Source organism: Podarcis filfolensis (assembly GCF_964270895.1).
Source record: "Podarcis filfolensis genome assembly, chromosome: 12".
In the NCBI taxonomy this organism is placed as follows: Eukaryota; Metazoa; Chordata; class Lepidosauria; order Squamata; family Lacertidae; genus Podarcis; species Podarcis filfolensis.
The window spans coordinates 57,446,515-57,470,009 of record NC_139614.1 but is presented as its reverse complement, the minus strand read 5'-3'; the positions used below and the strand labels follow the sequence as shown (position 1 = coordinate 57,470,009).

Below are 23,495 nucleotides of genomic sequence, written 5' to 3'. Positions count from 1 at the left end.
GGTTTTTTGTTGCAGTCTTTGCTTCTGCAAGAAGCTTTAGGGATTTAAAGAAGCATCACACACGTCCCTTTGTGACCTGCAGTTGGGGCGGTTAATTATGAATACTCTCACTGTTTTGACACTGAGCTCAGTGAACATGGAGGCAGCATCTAGAACAGAATGGATCACAAAATCTTTAGCAGCTCAGTATGATGATAACATATTATGAGACAGTTTGTTTTTTCTAGTATAATTTTGTTCCAAGATGCAAACACACTCTTGGCTTTTAAAACTGGTGATAATACACACCAATGGTTTCCCTCGGTGGTCTAAACTCAAAAGCCTGGTGACTTGTGCTCTGTGTGGGGCTGCCCTTGAGCTTGTCCCAGAAGCTGCAGTGAGTGCACAGTGCAGTGGCATAACTACCCACTGAGGCAGACCCCTGCCACTGTGTTACATCCCCGTTGAAAGGATTGCACTTGGTAGCTGCCAATCTTACTTCAAAAGCAATAAATCATACTCTGATAATGACTAATACTTTGTTTTTATGCATTATCTAAAAGGAAACGCAAACCTATGCCACTTCCTCTTTCAGAAATGCTTAATTGCTAATTGAATGGACTTTTATTGTTACTATTCATCCACCATTGCTCCACACCCTGCACTCAGCTCTCGTTTGTGGCTCCTAGAAGCTCTTGGTATGCAAATGTGGCCACATCTTGACATCTTGGGTAATGGCTTTGGTCTGCTAAACCAGGTGAGGGTAGCTGATGGGTCTTAAACCCTTGGTGACTTAGGGACTTACCTATCTTCTGCATGGGAAGACAGGCTTGGCTGGATTGAGCAGTCAAGACCAATAGCAGGTCCAACAGTCAAGAAGGTGGTTTCTGCACATGCGGTACAAGGAAATGAGGAGCAGGTGGGGCTTTTCAACCTGGGAAGGTAAGTCCATCTAGAAGGAAAACTCTGATCCTAAACCTCAGCTGCCTTGCAGCTGTACTCATTTGTGAGAAAGGCTTGGGGAGTAAATCCTGAGGAACAATCTGTAGCCTTGTGGGATACCTTTGGGAGAAGAAAAGGCTAAGGAGTAAACCCTGTACAAATCTGGAGCCCCTACGGTGTCTTGTATGTCTCCTTCCAGCACCCAAGCAGGTGCCAACCCAAGCAGGACCAGCGAGGCCAAGGGGGGGTCTTGTCATCTGGGCAGCCCAGGACCTCCATACACACTGCCCAGGCTTATGCCCTTGAGATACCACCATTCATCAAGAGACCAAAGGGCAGTTTGCAACATAGAACACATCATTGAAGAGACAAATGATGCCTTGCCCAAGATTTCATTAATCAGGTGGCAGCACCAAATATGGGCAATCACCATAGCTCAGCAGTAGAGCATCTGCTTGTCATGCACAATGTTCGACCCCAGGCTTATCCCTACAGAGATAACACAACAGCTTTCCAGGTTAGTTAGCTGTAAGGCAGTTAGCCTAGTGGCATTCTGCTCTCTAAGAAGTTAGCTGCCACAGCAATTACTTTCCTGAGCCACTTTAGAACTGTAATACATACCTTTTATATTTAAAAGGAGGATTAATTGTTAATTCATGGCAGTATGTGAACATCTACTTACACATTTGCACTTTTTATAGACGGCCAAGCTTGCAGGCGCATGACAAAGTGCTGAAATTCTCCATGATGCTCACTAGATTCTAAACGTTTGGGGGGAAAGGGTGTGCCTCTTTTCTTCATTTTCATTATCAGTTATTTCTACCTAAGAAATTAGGAAAAAGCAGCAGGGTTCGTCAGGGTTCAGATTAATGAGCCAACTTTGGTGTAATTTTTCTGCAATAAATACGATATATTATTATCTGTAAGTGAAGCCACATTTGAAACACTACAGCAGCAGTCCAAGGGATTTTCCTAGGAAGCATTTTATTTAGTCTCATCTGCAATTATGTGTGCTGAACACACAACAAACACATAGATAATATGAAATTACTGAGAGTTATTGTCAACAAACAACATTAAACCCGTGCAAACAGATTCATAGAATAGTACAAATGATTCCCACTCCCATGAATTCACTAGGCAAACAAATTGTATGATACTTTACCGTATATGAAATGGAACATTTCTACTGTAACATTAAATCTTAAGATACTCTGCTTTGACACCGAAGTATCTCTAGTCTATCCATCTATATAGAAACCCCAAAAAGTCACAATGCACTAAAGGAACATTTTTTTAAAAAAAAACAAAAACCCCAACAATTCAAAATAAATTCGGGCTTGGGTTGTGTGTGCCGGGGGAAATGTGCTTTAAATGAAAGGTGTGCACAAAGTCTCAGTGGCACTTGAGGTCCCCCAGCTTCAGATTTCTTGACCTAAGGAACAGGACAGCCAATAGCTAAGCAGGTTAAAGGGTGTGATATGATTTCTGTGACCAGTTGTTTAATTCCAGGTTAGAAGGTGGGTGCCCTAGTCCAGGAGCACATGGACTGTGCCAGATTCCTCTCTGGAAGCTGCAGAACCCAACACCATGGACACTGTCTTTGGGGCAAGGCGCCATCTTTTCACGAACTTCTGAAAGACTTTATTTCGATTTCATTGTTTGGAAGACTGTATTCTCGTCTGGTTTTCCTATGTGACTGTGGACGATGCAAAAAGTTACCCTTGCAACTAACTGTCCATTTTGCAGCAAAAGCCATCATTTCTATTTTCTCATTTATTTTAAAGATGATGGGATTACAGGTCATATTAAGAGGACTGGGAGGTAAGAGAGTATTGCTCAGCTACCAAGCTCAGGGTCAGCCAGTCACTGTCTCTCAGCCTAAACTACCTTACAGGATTGTTCATTTAAGTATTTATAGACAGCTGTATCATCAAAATATACTACAGCAGTTTAGAGCAATATAAGAACATAAAACCAATTAATATAATAAAAATTAAAATTAAAAGCAAGTTAATTAAAAACAAGTTTAAAATAAAATTTGAAAACAAGCATCAATAGACCCTTGGGGGGTGTACGTACTCTTAATGGAATAGAAACAAAAATAGCAGGCAGTTAAAAGTTGGCACAGCGGGAACCTATGGAATCTCTAGTGGCAGGATGTTCCACAGGACTGGGCCCAGGACAAGAAACGCTAAAATAAAGCCTTGAAATCAACATTGGTAAAAGATGCACAGCTGTGAGCTGGGTCTTTCACCAAACAACTGCCTTTTCTCCTCTGCCACTCTTACCAGAACACTTCAGCCCTAATGTAGTGGAAGAGGAGGTGTGTGGTAGAATGCAACTGACTTTTGAAAAAATAAACAAAGGTTTCAAAGAAAATTTGTGTACGTAAACGAATGCTTTCAAATGTCCCCATTTCCATTTTTGTCACTTTATTACAACTGTAACAACAGATATTATAATGCTGTTCCTCTATTCCTAATTTAACCAAGGCTGCTTCACAACAACCACCACTCTCACACTCCAGTCCACCCTCCAACCGTCTCTATTGAAGAGGCCAGAGACCATCTTGGCCATCTCCAGAAGACCTGCTCTCAGCCTTGCAGGCCTTTTCCTACCTGGCCTGGGAGGGCCCAAACTGATAGACTGACTCCAGCTGCAAAGGCTGAGTCTGTTGAACAGGCTCTGGGGCGTAGGGATTTCGGGGTGGGGAGGCTGTTGCTGTTACGTTTTTTCCTCCTGTATATTTATTTTAGATCTTGTTGCAATTGTTGTGGAAATTGTTGAGCTTGATTGTATATTTTTAATATTTCATTCATTGTTTATGACTACTTTTCAGACACTATATTTATTCAAACCTCCTTTGAAACTCAGCCAATCACCTCTCACCCCAGCATTCCAAACTCACTCTGCCCCACCTTCCTAGCTAACAGTACCTTAAATCTTCTATTATACTATACTTATTATTATGAATTACTTTGATACAGGTGCATACAACTTTACATACAAATGGAACCCGAGAGAGATACGATAGCCATATTCTAAGATCAAAAGGGCTGTCACATGGAAGATGGAGAAAACTTGTGTTCTCTTGCTCCAGGAGAAGGACCTGAAGACATGGATTAAAGTAACAATAAAGGAGATTCCAACTAAACATCAGACAAGAACTTAGACAATACCATAATAGCTATTCAACAATGAAAGGGAATTCCCACAGAAGGATCGCGTGACCATCTGTCTGAGATACTTTAGCTGAGATTCCAGCCTTGAGGGGATTGGGGTAAATGAACCGGGGTCGATCGATCGCTACAATTTTATGATTCTCTCCTCTGGAAGATCTTTCATGGGAAATGAGATGGATTCTCTGACTGAAGCTCTTAGCACATTAGAAGCATTGATATGGTTTCTCCCCTGTATGAATTATTTTATGGGTTATGAGATTGATGTTCTGACTGAAGCTGTTTCCACATTACGAGAAATGATATTGTTCCTCTCTTCTGTGAGTTCTGTGATGGGAAGTGAGATGGGTGCTCTGGCTGAAGCTCTTTCCACATTCCAAGCATTGATATGGTTTCTCCCCACGGTGAATACTTTGATGTCGACGGAAGTTTGTGCTTGTATTAAACCTCTTTCCACATTCCAAGCACTGATAGGGTTTCTCCCCAGTGTGGATTCTCTGATGGGAAGTAAGATTGGCCCTCTTACAGAAGCTCTTTCCACATTCCATGCACTGATAGGGTTTCTCCCTTGTATGAGTTATTTGATGGGCGGTGAGATGGGCACTCTCACTGAAACTCTTTCCACATTCCATACACTGATATGGTTTCTCGCCTTTATGAATTATTTGATGGGAAATGAGACTTTCTTTCCAGGTAAAGCTCTTTCCACATTCCATGCAGTGATATGGTTTCTCCCCTGTATGAATTCTTTGATGTGCCGTGAGATTGGTGCTCCGACTGAAGGTCTTTCCACATTCCAAGCACTGATATGGCTTCTCCCCCGTATGAATTATTTGATGGGATGTGAGATAGGTGCTCTTATTGAAGCTCTTTCCACATTCCAAACACTGATAGGGTTTCTCCCCTGTATGGATCATTTCATGGGAAGTGAGACTTTCTTTCCAGGTGAAGCACTTTCCACATTCCAGGCACTGGTAGGGTTTCTCCCCTGTATGAATTCTTTGATGGGATGTGAGATAGGCACTCTTACTGAAACTCTTTCCACACTCCAAGCACTGATATGGTTTCTCCCCACTGTGAATTCTTTGATGGGACGTGAGATTGCCCCTCTCTCTGAAGTTTTTTCCACATTCCAAGCACTTGTAGGGTTTTTCCCCTGTATGAATTCTTTCATGGGTTGTGAGATTGGCACTCTGACTGAACCGCTTTCCACAGTCCAAGCACTGATATGGTTTCTCCCCTGTATGAATTCTTTGATGGGATGTGAGATTGGCGCTTTTATTGAAGCTCTTTCCACATTCCAAGCACTGATACGCCTTTTCCCCATTGTGAATTCTTCGATGGGCCGTGAGCTTGCCCATCTCACTGAAGCTTTTTCCACATTCCAAGCACGGATAGGGCTTCTCCCCTGTATGAATACTTTGATGGGAAGTGAGACTTTTCTTCCAGGTGAAGCTTTTTCCACATTCCAAGCACTGATAGGGCTTCTCCCCAGTGTGGATTCTTTGATGGCAAGTGAGATGAGTGCTCTGACTGAAGCTCTTTCCACATTCCAAACACTGATATGGTCTCTCCCCTGTATGAATTCTTTGATGGGAAATGAGATTGGCCCTCTCACTGAAGCTTTTTCCACATTCCAAACACTGATATGGTTTCTCTGTTGTATGAATTCTTTGATGGGCCGTGAGCTTGCCCCTCTCGCTGAAGGTCTTTCCACATTCCAAGCAGTAATATAGTTTCTCCCCTGTATGAATTCTTTGATGAGACATGAGACTTTTCTTCCAAGTGAAGTTCTTTCCACATTCCAAGCACTGATACAGTTTCTTCCAAATGGGATTTATTTGATGGGAAGTGGAATGGGAACTCTGACTGTAGCTCTGTCCAAACTCTGAATATTGATATGTCTTTTCCACTGTGTGGATGATGTCGTGGTCTCCCTTGTTCTTAATTTCCAAATCATCATTACCTGTAACAAAGAGAGAAATGGATTAGAGCCTCGGCAAGAGATGGAGCCCCAAATTATTGAACACTGCTCATAAACACATGTGATAGATTAAGTACTGAAGGGAGTTATATGTGAGGTCTTACAGGGTTCACTGCCTTAGTTTACTGGCACTAACAGGGATATTTATGGGAACCTGAGATTCAAAAAGCCTGGCTCTTTTCTAGGATGGATTTTGTTTGGCCACATCATGGAATCTTTGATCAACCAAAAGCCAACACAAGCAAAAACGAAAAAACCTGCCAGGGAGCTACATCAATTTCCCTAATAATTCTGAAGCTTATAAAAAGGGCCAGGCATTTAAGGCCAACCTGATTATGGTTTAAAAAGGCATAACTTGGAGAATAAGATTTGCGGACTAAACAGTAGATAGCTGTGCATTCAAGGAAAGCTGTAGAGGTGTCAGAGTCCCAGATGCTGTTGGTGCACTATTGAGCCCCATCAAAATATAGGAGGTTCATCACATAGAGATATGTATTGATTTTCAAAACAGATATTGTGACACAACAGGGAGCCTTACCAAGCGAGTCCATGATCTCACGATTCTCCCCCATGACTTCCTTATGCAGAGCTCTCTGGTCAGGATGCAGCAATGCCCATTCCTCATCTGTGAAATGAACAGCTACATCTTCAAAGCACACTGGACCCTACAAGAAAAAGAAAGTTTATCTTCTAAGATAGCATAACAATTATCCACTACAAATGTCTTTCTTCTTTTCTGCCTGTTCATTGCTGTGTTGTTTTAATGGATTTTTATTTATTTTTGCTGCATGTTTTAATTATGGATGCTTCTTTTAATGTCTTAATGTAATTCTATTACCGTATTTTTCGCTCGATAACACGCACCTGACCATAACACGCACATAGTTTTTAGAGGAGGAAAACAAGAAAAAAAAATTCTGAATGAAACAGTGGATGTATCATTTTTGTGCTTCATGCTGCGGCCACAGACATGTGATTTGACGGTGAGTTTGGGGTAGCCCAATGCAAAGATCCTGAGGATCCATGTGGATCCATGCTTTGTAACCACGTTTTTGCACCATTGCAGCCCCAGGCAACAGTGGGTGCGTGATTTTTTTGGTGCAGGCTGTAGCCATGGACATGCTATGTGATCTGATGGTGAATTTGGGGTGACCCAATGCAAAGATCCTGAGGATCCATGTGGATCCATGCTTTGTAACCACGTTTTTGCACCATTGCAGCCCCAGGAAACAGTGGGTGCATGATTTTTTTGGTGCAGGCTGTAGCCATGGACATGCTATGTGATCTGATGGTGAATTTGGGGTGACCCAATGCAAAGATCCTGAGGATCCATGTGGATCCGTGCTTTGTAACCATGTTTTTGCAGCATTGCAGCCCTGTTTTTGCATCAGATCATTGCTATGTGATCTGATGGTGAATTTGGGGTGACTCAATGCAAAGATCCTGAGGATCCATGTGGATCCGTGATTGGAACCACGTTTTAAGTAGGGAGGGAAGGAAAAACATAGAAGCGACAAGGAGAGGGGTGTGCAGAGAAGCAGCTGGCTAAGAATGCAGGAGAGGGGTTTTACCGGAGGGAGGAAAGGAAGGCAAAAGTCCCCCCCCCCACAAGCCAGCCCGCTCTCTCTCTCTCCCCCCCCCCCCCAACCTGCATGTTGCCTTCGAGTCCCAGACGCACGGAGAGGAATCTGTTTTCCACTCTGCTTGCCTGGAGGGGAGGGGTTTTCTCTGCTCTTTGTTCCGTCTGAGCAAACACAGTAAGGAAACAGAAGCGGGTGGGCAGTAAGACCCTGAGGCAGAATGCAGGAAAGCAGCAGCTTCCTCTTTCCTCCCTTCTCCGGACGATTTGATATTTGCCTGATTTTTGCCTTCACTCACGCTTGTCAGCTCCAGGGACCACACATTCGCTCTATAACACGCACAGACATTTCCCCTTACTTTTTAGGAGAAAAAATCTGCGTGTAATAGAGGGAAAAATACGGTATTTTGTATTTTAATGATGGCTATTAATCTATTTTTAAATGGATGGAACGTCACACTGTGTTCTACAAAACATTTTGTCTCTGCAAGCATTTCTCTCTCTTCTCTCCCCATGTGCAGTTCTGTGGCGGGGACCCTCCTGATGCACTAAAGCTTCAAGGGGCGCATGGGGGCACAAAGAGCAGGAGGAGAGGGGGGCAAGCCCCATTGTGCAACTGATGAGGCTGTTTAGGTGACTCCTGGCAACCGTTTTGGATGGTTTAACTACTATTTTCATATTCAACGATCAATATATAAATAAAATAGCAACCAGTGGTAAATGATACTACAAGCACTCAGAAGGCAAATTAAGGTGAGACAGCTGTTCATTATTCTCAGCACATAAACCTCCTTGAATGGCATGTTCAGCCTTTGTTAATGGCAGCTCTGACAGAAGCCAAGAGGAGAGAGGTTCATCCTGGCCCAGAGGCACCCTGGCTGCCCTGCACCTCAGCCTCTTTCCCCACAATGCTCCTTCTTCCTACCTGATCTGGTTCCATAGCAGCTGCTACTCCTTTGCCACCATGAAAAGATAGGTAAGCAGGTCTTGCCAGCATCCTTCTGTCACCTGTGAGAGATAAAGGTAAGTAGGAAGCCACGGGTGTGTGCTCTCAGAGGTGAAGCAGCGCATCTCTAACTACAGATGGGCCTTCGAAAAAGTGCCACCAGCTGAGTGCATTTTGATGTTGGTACCCATTTAGTATTTTAGTTGTGCAAAAATACATATCCCCTCCTTTAGGCTCTTGACCCCAAATATCCTCAAAAACATGAAAAGAACCCACAGATTGCAAAGAATGTGACCAAACAGAGAAAAAAAAACTATCTCACCCAGGGGTGTCTCTCTGGTGTCCAATGCAGTCCTCTCTACCTCAGAGGAATCAGGGTCAATTTCTGCAAAGATCACCGTTCCCTGATATAGCAACACGGATTCAAAACAGAGATTGAGGGGAAAGATTAGAAAAGGAGTGGCAGAGACAAAAAAAAATGGATCTCCCATATTATTCAGAGCCTCTTGAGGGTATCCTGAGGAAAGTCTCTCTCACCTGCTTTCTCTCTGCCTGCTTCCTCTCCTCTGCCTGACTCAGGAGGAATCCTTCGGCCAGGGCCACCGCCTGGGAACTGGTCTCCGCTCCACATTCCCTCACCCAGCTCTCCATCTCCGGTGGAAGGACAGCCAGGAACTGCTCCAAGATCACCAGGTCCAGCATCTGAGCTTTTGTATGCCTTTCTGGCTTCAGCCACTGACGGAAAAGGCGGTAGAGTCGGCTGCAAACCTCTCGGGGTCCTTCGGCCTTCTGGTAGCAGAACTGCCTGAACCGCTGGCTCTGCACATCTGAGTGGAGGGTGTCCTCCTCACCCAGGATCTTTTGAACGGAGATTTCCCATAATCCCCCACTGCTCTCAGTTTTGATGGCATGGCCTCTTCCTGCTTCTGGGCCAGCTGAGTCTAGCTCATCCATCTGGGCTCTCAAGAAGCCTCCAAGAGATCAGAAGATTGGTCTTATGCCCAGTTCTGTTTGTCCTAATGAGAAGTGCTAGCAAATCCTACAAAGCAAATACATTGTTTTGTTATAAGACTAATACACGGTCAGGAGAAGAAAAAGTTTCCCTGAGCAAGCATGGATAAGTCTTACTAGAAACCAGGGCTGGATTCCACCACAGCCCAGAGTCTGAGCTTTCTTTGACAAAGGAAGCCCTCCTTTGATAGATTCTAAAGATAGAGGTGGATTCTCCCTGCTGGATTTAAGATTATATTATGAAGCATCCTGTTTATGCTGGCTAAGGGAATGTATATTATTTAATAACTCATTTTAGATCTCGAAGTTCATGAAAATAGATAACGTTGGCATGCACTTTTGTGGTACAAGAAGGTTAAAGTACATACAGCTTTCCTAAATCATGTAGTAAGAAAATCGGTTTATGAAGTATAAAGAAAATATAAAAATCTATTAGAGCAAAAAACACCATAGTGGCTTTCCCCACAGGAAGCGATATCTTTGAAACAATTCAGTATGAGAAATGACTCGGCAACTTACAAAGAACTGTTAATGGAAGTAGGACATCAACTAAGATTTAAGAGGTTTGAGAGTATAAGAGAAGAATTAACTGATCAGTTACAATACCATGAGCTAAATGATATATTTAAGATGGATTAAAAGAAAGGTCTTCTTAATAAAACCCCTAAATTTGAAAGAGAGCTGTTAGAAAACAAGACTAAATTTCTTTCAAAAATGTATAAATTAATATTAAAATATTAATATTAGAATAGCATACGAAAGATGAACAGGTTAAATCAGTTATGATACACTGGGCAAAGGTCTTTGGATATAATATACAACTTACAGCATGGGAGCCGAGATTTGAAGCATGTTATACATTGAAAGAAAATTTTATGAAAATGATGTATCTTTGGTATTTAACTCCTAGTAAACTAGCTAAAATGTACAAAGCAAGGTCAAATACATGCTGGAAATGTAAGGAAAAAGAAGGCACATGTAAGGTAGTAAAAGAATTCTGGGAGATGATATATAATGAACTGGGGGAAAATGTTTAAAATAACCTTTTCTAGAAAACTCGAAGCTTTTTGGGGGGGGAATTCTAGGTGCTGAAATTCCAACAGATCAGAAAAAACTATTTATGTATGCGACCACTGCTGCTCGGATATTATTAGCCCAGAGATGGAAAGAAGACAGAGTCTTCTTCTTCTTCATACCAGAGAAGAATGGAAGATTAAGTTGATGGACTATGCCGAATTGGCAAAAATGACCGGAAGAATCAGAAACCAGGAAGACCAAAATTTTAATAAGGAATGGGGAAAATATATAATTTACCTTAAAAACCATTGTAAACAACTAAAATTATTAGTAGGATTAGAATAACACTTCTGGTTTAATGTTGAATTTCGGGTATAACAGATTTAAAAGATTTGGATTAATAGACAAGATGCAGGAGGAAAAGATTAATATAAGGACCCACCAAGGGGTGGAGGGAAGTTCAGGAGATCCTTCGGAATTCTCTTTTATGTTGTTTGATAACTGTCTGTAATTTTTGAAAATCTGAATAAACAAAACAAATAAATAATCCTCCAGTCCTCCTGGAAAGAAAGTGACCAAGCAAAATATGCCGGCAACTAAAGGGATTTCTGTGAGATGAAGCAGCCTGGTTGTCCCTGCCTGTCTGTATTTTCAGTCAAAGAGCGAAGTCAGAAGTGTGATTGACATATGAGTCGATCGACTACGGAGTGTAATTTGGATACTAATCTAGAGTGGGGGTCCTAACCCTGGGATCCTCAAAAGTTGCTCTCCCTCCCACCCCCACTTTGGGGCAACTTCTTTCCTGCTTCTCTCTCGTTTTCTAGCACTTGGAATCTGCAACACTCTAAAGACATGGTAATGGGGTGGGGTACCCCCAAATGGGCAGGGTATAAATAATAAAATTGTTGTTGTTGTTGTTGTTTTCCTGAGAGCCAAGTGGGCGGGGTCAAAGGACACCACTTAAAAACAAGTTAATTAGGAGTAATCTTCTTTCTGTGATTGCAAGTGGTTTTAAACTGTGCTTAATATTGTGTATACTGTCCTGGGAACTTTGGGTCAAGCACAGGTAATCAATATTAATAATAATAATAATAATAATAATAATAATAATAATAATAATGGTACATAGCGTATTCCCCACCCCCAGCCATATATTCCTGGGTGTTCTCCTGCATCCCACACGGCCCCTGGAGGCTCAGGTGGCCTCAGTGACGGACCAGGGCCCATTTCCAGCTCAGGCTCCTTTGCCAGCCACCGTCCCTTGGGGCTGAGGGGAAGAGGCCATGGGGCTCCCCACTCGGGATCAGGTGGGGCATCGCAAGACCCTCCATGTGGAGCAGCCGCCCTTGAAGGCAACTGTGAGGGACACGGGGGGGGGGGGGCAGCGCCTCAGAGATTCTGCCAGAGGGCGGGCTTCTCTCTCTCTCTCTCTCTCTGATTGGCTGCCAGCCCTTTTGGAGGGAAAATCCAAGGAGCCCTTTCTGAGGGAAAGAGTTTAACAGGGCCTGATCTGAGAGGGGAGAGGGGGAATTATTATTATTATTATTATTATTATTATTATTATTATTATTATTATTCGAAGAGGTTCTGTCTGAGGGAAAACTGGCTTTGATCTAAGAGGGGAGGTGGGGATTTTATTTTATTTTATTATTATTATTATTATTTGCTCTGTCTGGGGGAGAACTGGCTCTGATCCGAGAGGAGAAGGAGCCTCGCAGCAGCTTAGATAGGAAGACGACCCAGTGGAGGGTCTGGGGAGAGTATGGAGGCAGGATTTAATCTGGAGGGCTGAGTCTGAGGCAGGAGAGGGAGGAGCTGTGGGAAGACCGACTAAACCAGGGTCTCCTTCCAGTCAGGAGGGGAGAGATCTGCTAGGAAAGGAAGACCCCCAAACCAAGAACAAGGGCTGAGAGGATCCCCTGGGTCTGTGGGAAATCCCTCAGGAGTGGGATGGCTAAGAGAGAGGCGGACGAACGAAAAGTGCCCCTCGCTCAGGAACCAAAGTATTAGGCTGAGAAGGAAGGTGTGCTGCAGTAAAAGTATTTAAGTGTAACCCTGGTCATAACTAAGTAAATGAACAGAAACCGAGTTAATTCTTTTACCTCCTATGGTAGAAACCCGAACTTCCAACTGAAGTGCAACAAAACAAAAAAAAAATTTTCTTTCCAGTAGCACCTTAAAGACCAACTAAGTTAGTTCTTGGTATGAGCTTTCGTGTGCATGCACACTTCGTCAGATACCAAGTGTGCATGCACACGAAAGCTCATACCAAGAACTAACTTAGTTGGTCTTTAAGGTGCTACTGGAAAGAAAATTTTTTTTTTTTGTTTTGACTATGGCAGACCAACACGGCTACCTTTCTGTAACTGAAGTGCAACAAGTGAGCTTTTAGCAACTGAAGTTTAAGAAAAGCTGTGCATGTACTACAGTGAGATCTTTCTATTTAGTTTAAGTAATAAGCTAATTTCTGTTTGAAAGAACGCATCTCCTGACCCCAATTGGTTTCACAAACCTCTTCTTTTTGTAAATAAAACTGTTCTTGTTCGTTCAGCTCTTTCCTAAGACTCTAAATCACTAAGTTTTCCCTCACACAAGATCCTCACAAGGTAGCCTGTGGGAAATTGCAGAAATGCATGTAATTGGCCTGCCAAGTGGTGGATCCGCTATATTTAATGGGGGGCAGTTAGTGGGGTGAGTCTGCCGCGTTATTAATTGGTGGCTAGTGGTGGGTTCTGCTACAACAACTCACAACCTGGTCCAAAATGGAGCAACCACATTATCGGCTGGGTTCCCTCTCTTTATTAACGACATTTCCCCCCCCCCCAAAAAAAATCTTTTTCCTCCAGAGCTCAAGGTGGCCTCCATGGATCTGCCCCTCCTTACTGAATCTCCTCAACAACAATCCTGTTTTTGGTCATTTTGGGGCCCAATTTGAGGTGTTCACACCAGGGGTTCACTTAGGTCCCCAAGAATCTGAAGAAATGCCTCCTTTTCTACTGCCATAACTCCCCTTCCAGGTTTTGGCATCACTAAGCTACACACACAGCATCACGGAAGGGAGGAAAAAACCCTCCCCAGGAATATCCCCACCCCTTCAGGATTGGGCTGCACCTGGTTGATCTAAATATGAATTTAAACATAAACTACTATCTTCACTTTGAACCCATGTTCATCAATAGACCAATTACTTGATATTGTTTCATTGGTAACATAGGGATGTGTGCTGTCCCTACCTGTATTCATTGTATACATACGATTGTGTATCATCTGACCCGTCTACTGCAATTATTAAGTTTGCAGATGACACCACCATAATGGGTTTAATAACAGGTGGAGACGAATCAGCGTATAGAGGGGAGGTCCAAAAAATATCTCCATGGTGCCTAGGGAACAATTTGCACCTTAATATCAGCAAGACAAAGGAGATGGTGTTGGACTTTCAGAGGAAGAGAGGAGAACTAGCCCCGCTGTGTGGAGAGAGTCTCTTCCTTTAAAGTCCTAGGAGTTTATCTCAGTGAAGGCCTTACTTGGAAAATCAACACAACCCAGGTGGTTAAGAAAGCCCAACAGAGACTCCATCTCCTCAGAGTATTGCGGAAGAACGATGTCAATCAACATTTGATGATCTCCTTCTACACAACAGGACACAATAGAAGGACACAATAGAAAGTTCAAGGTGTGGAACGCTGGTTTGACATCATCTGATAGGAAGTGCCTACACCCTGGCCGACACTTTCTTTATCTCCTGCCCTCGGGCAGAAGATATAGAAGCAGGATTAGTCGTGCCAAGAGGGTAAAGAACAGCTTCTATCCCTGGGCTGTTAGGCTGCTGAATGAAAAGAGAACAGGGCAACTGACTTTCAGTAAACTAAGAGAGCTGAGTGGGGGGGGGGGTGCTAGTGTAATCTCACTGTATACAAGTTGTACAAGTGACAATAAAGTATTTCAATTTCAATAGGAGGAAAAATGACTATTTTTCACACTTGACCTCAGCGCAACCCCAGGGGCTCCTGGCCAGGCCTTTGGCTATAAGATGCTCAATGTTATCTGTTAACTCTGCTCTGTCCTGTTTCCCCCTTTTCTGCTTTAGCTTAAACCAATTCATGAACTGAGAACTCAGACACTCCAATAATAATGAACCATGCGGTGAGGATATTCCTGTCCATATATTATGCTATTTTTGTGATGCAGAGAAGATTCAGTCTTTTGTTTTCCCTTATCCTTTATTCTTCTGATGATCCCTGTTCATAAAACCCAATAAAAAGTTATTAAAAAACACACAAAAACACAACACACACTACCAGGCCCCCCTCTGCGCTGCATCTGCAAAGTGGGATGAGACCACTTTAAAGAGTCCAAAGAATCCTGGGAACTGTAGTTTGTAAAGGGTGCTGGGAGTTCCTAGGAGATAACCCCCTTAAGAGTGTCTGAGAAATTCAATCTTTTTGCCAGGAAACTCTGGGAATTATAGGGAACCAGGCAGAGGGCCTTCTCGGTGGTGGCACCCGCCCTGTGGAACGCTCTCCGACCAGATGTCAAAAAGAACAACTACCAGACTTTTAGAAGATATCTGAAGGCAGCCCTGTTTAGAGAAGCTTTTAATGTTGGATGCATTACTGTATTTTAATATTTTGTTGGAAGCCGCCCAGAGTGGCTGGGGAAACCCAGCCAGATGGGCAAGGTATAAATAATAAGTTGTCGTTGTTGTTGTTGTTGTTGTTGTTGTTGTTGTAGTATAGTCCAGGCAGAGGGAGTTGGTGGGAAAGGGTCTCCCAGTTAAGGATGCTGAGGGTTGCTAAGAACCCCCCCCCACAAAAAAGGGATCTAAGAATTTGTGCTTCATGCCAGGGAAATCTGGGAATTATAGCTGGGGCAGAGGCGGCCCTCCACCTCTCCGCCTTCCTTATGGATGGATTGCACAGCTCAGGTTTTCCTTTGATCTTTTGCGTATATTTCACGCCCCGTCCGGCTGCAGCCTCTGCTCGTCCCTGTGGCTGATCCTGATCAGTCTTCTCTGCATGCAGAGACACGCCCCCCCCCCCGCAAAGTTGCAAGAAGGCTGGGGATCCTAAGGAAGACTAGAGCGCCAGGCTTCCTGCAAACGCGTCCCCTCCCTGCCTTTTCCTGGAGGGCTAGAGCAGGACCCTCTGCTCCCAGACTTGGGGGTCCCCACATACATTAGCTAAGCATCCCCCCCAAGAACACCCACCCTGCAGTCCCTTCTCCCCCAGACTCACCAGATCCCAGAATGCGCCACGGAGGCAGCACTTGCTCCGCAGACAAAAACCACCAGCCTCCCTTTGCAGGAAGCGGGGGGGGGGGGCTGTTGCAATGGAGGACCTGCCCCTCCTGTCTTGCCTGTCCTCTCTAGGAAAGCAGATCAGTGCCTTGTAACCCTTGCAAAGCCGAGCTCACCCCTCCCTCCCTCTGCTCAGGAGGTATTATTTTGGGGGCCCCTCTGGTCTGGGATCTGAACTGCTCCTTGCCTTGGCCAGCAAAAAGAAGCGCAGGGGGAAATGCTCCCAGCCAAGAGGGCCCCCCCAAATGAATGCTCTCTGGGTGTGCGCAATGCACGGGGCTCCTGCTTTCAAGAGAGAAAGTGCAGAAGGGGGGGGGAGCTTGGTGTCTCGGCTTTGCAAGGGTTAAAAGGAGCCGCGCTGGATTCCTAGAAAGGAGAGGAGAGGAAATAAAGGCGGGGGAGAGGCAGGTCCTCCAGAGCACAATTCCTTGGCTTTTGTCTCTCTCTGCAAGCCGAGCGCTGCCTAGGAGGCGCCTCCTGGGCGAGTCTCTTCTCTCTCCCCCCTTAGGGGTGCAACCGGGAGAAGGGGAGTCCCAGAGAGGATGCGTGGGAGGCTTGTTCCGATCATTCATGGGGGACTCCTGTGGCCTGATCCTGCAGGGCATCTGTTCTGATGCTGAGTTCCTCCTGTTACGGAAAAATTACGGGGGTGGGGCACATCTTTAAAGCTGTTAAATGTTACAAATATTATGCATAAATGTATTCTTTCGACTTGACAGCTCAGGGAAGTTACCTAGCTTTAACAATCTCATAAAATCAACTCCTTTGCCAGTTTCCTCCATTTCAACACTATTTTGCCCTTGGAAAAACGACTCTTTTCCCTGCCACCTCCCCAAGCCTGAGGACATGTATACACACCTCCTACCCCAGAAAGTGCCCAGAGGTGACAATTGCTGAGCTGATTGTTGGCCAAGGGAAGCCTAATCCCATCACCAGACTTGCCAAGGGGTCCAGACATGCAAAGGAAGGTCTATTGTACTTTGGGTGGTGGGACTTCAGAGGTGTTTGCCTATGCAAACCTTATGCAGTGGTATCTCTGGTTACATATGCTTCAGGTTACAGACTCCGCTAACCCAGAAATAGTACCTCAGGTTAAGAACTTTGCTTCAGGATGAGAACAGAAATCGTACGGCGGCAGCAGGAGGCCCCATTAGCTAAAGTGGTGCTTCAGGTTAAGAACAGTTTCAGGTTAAGAACGGACCTCCGGAATGAATTAAGTACTTATCCCGAGGTACCACTGTACCTGGGTCTTGCCCTGACATGTCTGCTTATGCTAATCTTATACCAAGGACTTGTCTGGACATGTTTGCCAAGGTTGAACCCCGGTCTACCCCTCCCCTTTTGTGACATGTCAGTGATGTAGCAATGATGTAGCAATGATGCTGTACGAACTGTATTCTGGGATATGGTGGGAAAGTTTTAAAAGTCCTTCTCACCCCGTCTTCAGGGTTCAAAATTCCTCTTTGAACCTGTTGCACAATAAACTTTGGTCTACAGCTATTTGCTCCGGTCGGTGGCTGGACTCCTTCCTTTATTCCGCAGGGACCCGCGGGCTCTGCCCGACCAGCTGGGGGACTGAGCAGTCTCGCACCTAGATTTTCCCATAGCACTCCAGATGCCAGTGAATTGTCCACTTCAGTTAGCGGCTCCCCCCTCATTCATCAGGCAGGTCAACTTCTTAGATCTTCTGAGACGGAACAGAAAGCCCTGCTGAGAACCACTGGAGGTCTCGCCATCCAAGGAATCCAAGGTAGCAGGAGAGGCCCTGTGGGGAAGGAAGCAAAGTGGGGTGGGGTTGGGGGTGAAAGAGGCAGCTCCCCTCCCCTGCTCAGAGATGCTGAGAGACCCTCTCCCACCAGCTATAATTCCCAGAGTTCCGTGGCAAAAAGGACAGGTTGTTAAACTTGGGGGTGTCTTCTAGCCTCTCAGCACCTTTTAAAACAGTTCCCATGATTCTGTGAAGGAAGCCAGGACTCTAAAGTGGGATGATTGTGCTTTGTAGATACAGTGCAGACGGGGCCTGGGTATGTCTCTTGTCTTTCTCCTTTGTCAGAAACCAGCCGTCACAAATGGTGCACAGCATAGAAAAAAGACACAGTGAGACAGCAGTATTTTCAGGATGGAGGGCAGCTCCTTTGACTTCTCTCCTGTCCGGTATCTTTTATTATTACCCTTTGTTCTCTCCTCTCTCCTGTCGCATGGCCGTTTGCCAATGTCTCACGTTACCTACATCCCGTCATGGCTTTTACCCACCCATCACCATATAGGGTCATCACTGCCCATAGGAAACACAACTCCATTAAAAGTCAATACATTCCAATACATTGTAAAGCTTGGAGTGCTGGTCACGAGGTCAGGGGGCCCCTGCAATTTTACAAGCCCAAGGCTTTATGACTCCCACATGCCCTCTTTCTTTATTTTATTAATCAGAGTCATAAATGTTGGTACCAATACGGTTATGTCGAGTGCGATAAGCGACTCGTGTGAGACTGGAAGTGGGCCGCGGACTGGAGAACCATGCAGTACATACAGAGATTAAAGAAGGAATACATTGTATACAGCAACACAAAATAACGCAAATAACTACTATAAGGATCACTAAAATCAATAAATGTCGAAGCCAACTTCCATCCGGAAGCCAAGAATATAAGAATTCTGATTCCAAGCTGCATGGTAGGCTTCCTTTCTAGTTTATTAGCCATGCACTGGTGTCACTCCTATAGCACTGAGATTGGTCACTGTATGTTCCTGTAAGAGAACAAGAGCTATTAAAAGTGAATTTCAATGTATATTGACAGTTTGGATATATGCCCCATGATTCTTTCCCCTCTTTAATTTGAAAACAAATGGGGGCAGGCTCATGGAGGGTCAAGTGTACTGGAGGCCAAGAAGATTGCTTAGGGGATATAATATTTGTAAATCGAAAAAATCCGTTGACAGGCACACCATGAAGCATTATGCCTGAATGACTGGCAAAAGGGGGCATGTGCATACACAGCCAGCATCTAGAAGCATTCAATAAACTGGTAAACATAATCATATCTTGTACAAAAATATTATCCCTCCATATCTTATGATAATTTTCTCCCCTAAAAGTCTTATTCAATAACGCTGTTCTTATAGTTCGAGAGTGGCTGAGCCGTGGATGCTGCCAGCCAGAGTAGGATTCTGATGACAGCGGCTTGCCAGCTGATAAGGTGAAATATGGTGGTTTCAACTGGACTGGGTCGTCTGCTTCTCTTCCTTGTATAACGGTGCAGCAAAGGATGGCAAGGCAAATGGTTAGGAAGGCAAACACTGCCAGATGCAGTTCGTGTGCAGCACCTCTAGGTGGCGCATGCGGAAAGGTTTCAATGCTTCATCCACAAAATGTTGACAAAGTGTAGGGGAGTTCCGCATGCTCTGAGGCAGGACAACCCACTGATATCGCTGGGTGGGCTGCGAATTGTTATATGCTGGCAATGTAAAAGCAAACCGTTCCCTGTCTGCTGGAGCCAGTGGGATGAAGATGGTTCAATGTGGCCGAAAGTCAATTGTTCAGAAATAAGCTGTTGCCGCTGCTGCAGATTTTTCTTTTGGTAGAGGCCACTGTCCTACCCACACTGGGGTATCGGTGATCCTGGTTTGTCACACTGGAAACATGTTGTATCGGTGGCTACAGGCTGGTTTTTATTTAGTGCTGCTGCTAACAGATGAGCTGCTGTACCTACAGACTGACAAATGCGAAGTATAGCTGCTGTGTCTGTGGCAGGATTGTATATTATCAGTCGTAACGCAACCTTACAATCCTCTTTGGCATTTTCAAAGGCCAATTGTTTGATAATTATTTGTTTGGCTTCAGGATTTTCAATTTGGCGACTCACTGCTGTAAGCAGCCTGTCCATGAAGGAGGAATATGATTCTCTTGCCTCTTGCCTGATCGACCCCCATCTAGACTGAACACTGGTGGGCTCTGGGATTTTTCTCATTGCTTGTTTAGCAGCAAGAGCAGTGTCCCTTAATAAGATTTGCAGCAGTGTGGCTTGTACTGAAGCCTGAGCGAAGGGACCACGCCCCATCATGGCATCTAGGACGTCTGCGAGGGTAATATTTGGATTATTCCCTCTGATTTGTTGCAACAAAGCCGGGGCATAAACACGGCAGGCAGTTTCCCATTCATGGGCAAACAATACACCTGCTGATGGGGGTAACACTGTACATGCCAAAAGCTTGATGTCATCTGGAACCAAAAGCTGGGCTAATGTGGCTTCCAAAAGAGCCTGTGTAAATGGGGCTTGAAGTCCGTTTGTCCGGACTGACGATTGCAGCTCTTTCAAGATTTTAAATTCAAAAGGTTGGTGCTGGGCTTGAGTTCCTGCTGGAGCACCAGCAGGGGGCACAATGACGGGAAATGCCACAGTATCCTGAATTAAGGAACAGGCAAGGACTGCACGTTGAAAAGGGGTGGCTGGTTCTGCCGCTGAAAGAGTAGGGTCATTTCCAGCCAGACCACGGTATTTTTGCAGGATTGGGTCCTCTGGTGAGGAAGTGTAGTCCGGAGGTTTGGGGTCTGGGGCTGCTGGCAAGGCGAGGGCTGGAACAGGCGGCATCACAGCAGGCTGGATTAAAGAAGCTGGGGGTGATGTTGGCAATACAGCCATGGAGATATTTTTTGGAGTTAAAGAGCCCATGGCGTAACGAACCTTGCACCATGCATTTAGAATCCGAACACCAATGCTGGGGTGTCCATGAAAATGTGTTCCAATCTTATCCCAATGTTTTAATTCCCAAGTTCCATCTGCAGGGAACCAGGGGCAATGCTCATCGATGGCCAGAATGAGCTGTATCAAATCACCCTCAGGAACTTCCAATTTGTTGGAGGAGAGGAGAAATTTTAAGTCTTTTAAAAATTTCTGTTGGGGAGTAGACAAAGAGCTGCCCATTTTTCAAAAAGCAAGATAAAAGGGATCGACTCACCAGGGATCCGAAGATGATTCAGCGCTTGCAACCCTTGCCGGGCGTAGTGAGTCGATGATCAAGAAGCCTCACACTGTTTCCTTTGAAGTCAGCCTCACACTGTCTTCTTTAGTTAGCCTCTTCTTTTAAGTTTGCCTCTTCTTTTAAGTTAGCCTCTTCTTTTAAGTTAGCCTCACACGGGGCACCACTTGTCGGAAACCAGCCGTCACAAATGGTGCACAGCATAGAAAAAAGACACAGTGAGACAGCAGTATTTTCAGGATGGAGGGCAGCTCCTTTGACTTCTCTCCTGTCCGGTATCTTTTATTATTACCCTTTGTTCTCTCCTCTCTCCTGTCGCATGGCCGTTTGCCAATGTCTCACGTTACCTACATCCCGTCATGGCTTTTACCCACCCATCACCATATAGGGTCATCACTGCCCATAGGAAACACAACTCCATTAAAAGTCAATACATTCCAATACATTGTAAAGCTTGGAGTGCTGGTCACGAGGTCAGGGGGCCCCTGCAATTTTACAAGCCCAAGGCTTTATGACTCCCACACTCCTTTCTCCTTGGAATGGCTTTTTATTGGGTTTTATAAACAAGTATCATAGGAGTAATAAAGGATACAAATAACTAGACCAAGTCTTCTCTTGTCATCTGTACAAAAATAGCACAATAAGTTTGCGATAATCCCTTCAACATATGGTTCATTATTAGTGGTCAGTGTCTGAGTTCTTGGTTCATGAATTGGTGTAAGCAAAAGCAGGAAAAGGGGAAACAGGGTACAGCAGAGTTAACAGGTAACAGGCAACATTGCCTGGGGAAGAGTCATTTTCCCTCTTACGTTGTCAATGAAAGTGTTGGACTGTTGATGAGGGTGGTGTTTAGATTTTACTTTAGATCAACCAGAGTCTGATCCTGATGTGTGTGGGGGGGCGTGTTTCTGGAGACTTTTCGTCCGACAGAACAAAAGAAAAGAGGAGACCTCATCCCAGTAGTCTGTCTGGGTTGGAACTTTGGAGATTCCAAGTGCTAGAAAACAAGACAGAAGCAGGAAAGAAATGAGAATGGGAAGGAGAGCAGCTCTTGAGGACCACAATTTAGCACACATCCCCTCTAGCCTGGTGGACAAATTGCACTGGGTCAATCACAGTCCTGACTTCATTTGTTGACTGGAAACAGAAAGGCAGGAGGAACTAGGCTCTTTCATCTCACAGAAAACCCTTTGGCTGCCTGCATTGTAAGTTTTCTTTTCGGAGGGTTACTTCTCATTCTTCCTCTTTTTTTGGTTAAAGCCAGGGTAAGTGTTGTGCTGCAGTCCAGCCCTGGTTCCTAGCAAGACTCAATATTTTTCCATCTATAAGACGCCCCATGTACAAGATGCCCCCTATTTTTGGGGACTCATATTTAAGAAAATGGAGGGAATATATCTGTGTATAAGATGCCCCCAAATTTTTGACATTATTTTTTAGGGGAAAAACCTAGTTTTATACACGGAAAAACACAGTATTTCCTTTTGTAGGATTTGCTAGCAACTCTAATAAGGACAGACAGAACTTGGCAGAAGACCAAGGGGTTCCTTCCAAACTCTTGGAGGAGTGGCACCTTGAGATGTTGGAATATGTGGAATTCGCAGGAATGACCAGTAGAATAAGAAATCAAGATGAAATAAAGGTTTAAGGAGGACACGATAATATATATATATAGATTACATGAAAAACTATAATAAACAATTAATTATAACAATTAACTAGCAGGTTGCTAGTAACTTCAGCAGTGTATGTAAGTAAGAACAGGAGATAAAGAGTAAAAGAGAAAGGATTGGAAAACTAAGATGTGGGAGGGAGTGGATTATAAAATGAGCCATGGAAGGAGAGGAAGGGAAGTCCAATAATGTTTGTATCTTTGAAAGTAATAGAAGAAGTTACAGTTTTGAAATGCAAATAAATAAAATATGGGGGGGGAGAGTGTTGGTTATTTTGCAGATTAGTTGGGCTGCAGAAGGCATGATGGGGAGACCACACATTCAAGAAACGCAAAAGTATCTTTCGCTTGGTTTAATAACCAAAACAAAAACTCCTTTTACACTAAATTAAATTATATCAGTAAGTACAACCCATCCACCAGGGTACTGAGAGAGCCACATGCTGCTCTTTATATACCATACCCAACAACTTAATTAACACAACTTAACAACACCTGCTATTCTGCTTTGCAGCTGTAAAACTAGGTCGTGTTATTTGCTCTGGCCTTTAAAGAAATACACATCTTGTGAAACAATAATGAACCTTATATTTAAAGAAACCTTTCAATAGAGAGAAGCGGGGATGGGCGAGCGGGCTTTAGCATGTTTGTGTTTTGCAGGGTTTTTGGAAATGAGGCCCCTGTACTTATGCGCCTGCCCCCTCATGTTTTTATAACATTTCTGACTAGCAACTGTTGGAAAGCTGTTGTTTGGTTGCTCGGATCCTGCCTGGCCACTGTGAGAACACGATGCGGAGCTCGAAGAGCCATTCAGAACAGAACATGAGCCAAGGGCTCTTCTGGGCCTGATCCCGCAGGTGGTTCTTATGTTCTTGCAATTCATGGAGGCAGCAATGCTTCTGGATCCCAT

General features: G+C 44.4%; 2 protein-coding genes across 3 annotated transcripts in view; one reads left to right on the top strand and one right to left on the bottom strand.

The window, feature by feature from the left end:
- The window catches only part of LOC310746005 (uncharacterized protein), a 55,760-nt gene that overhangs the window by 11,686 nt on the left and 20,579 nt on the right, over window positions 1–23,495 (top strand). The gene's annotated exons all lie outside the window — the stretch shown is intronic.
- On the bottom strand, window positions 1,889–16,039 carry LOC310745996 (uncharacterized protein). 2 transcript variants are annotated; one of them, XR_014540466.1, is made up of 7 exons: window positions 15,878–16,039; window positions 9,150–9,651; window positions 8,935–9,016; window positions 8,592–8,674; window positions 6,626–6,752; window positions 3,390–6,069; window positions 1,889–3,199 (listed from the first exon to the last, which is right to left on the bottom strand). XR_014540466.1 is itself a non-coding variant. In XM_083579505.1 (6 exons), the coding sequence occupies exons 2-6, from the start codon at window positions 9,564–9,566 to the stop codon at window positions 4,394–4,396; spliced, it is 2,385 nt and encodes a 794-aa protein (XP_083435631.1). In that variant the 5' UTR covers window positions 9,567–9,651; window positions 15,878–16,039; the 3' UTR covers window positions 1,889–4,393. The 2 variants fall into 2 exon arrangements, 1 of the variants encoding a protein (XP_083435631.1); XM_083579505.1 differs by having other exon boundaries at window positions 1,889–6,069.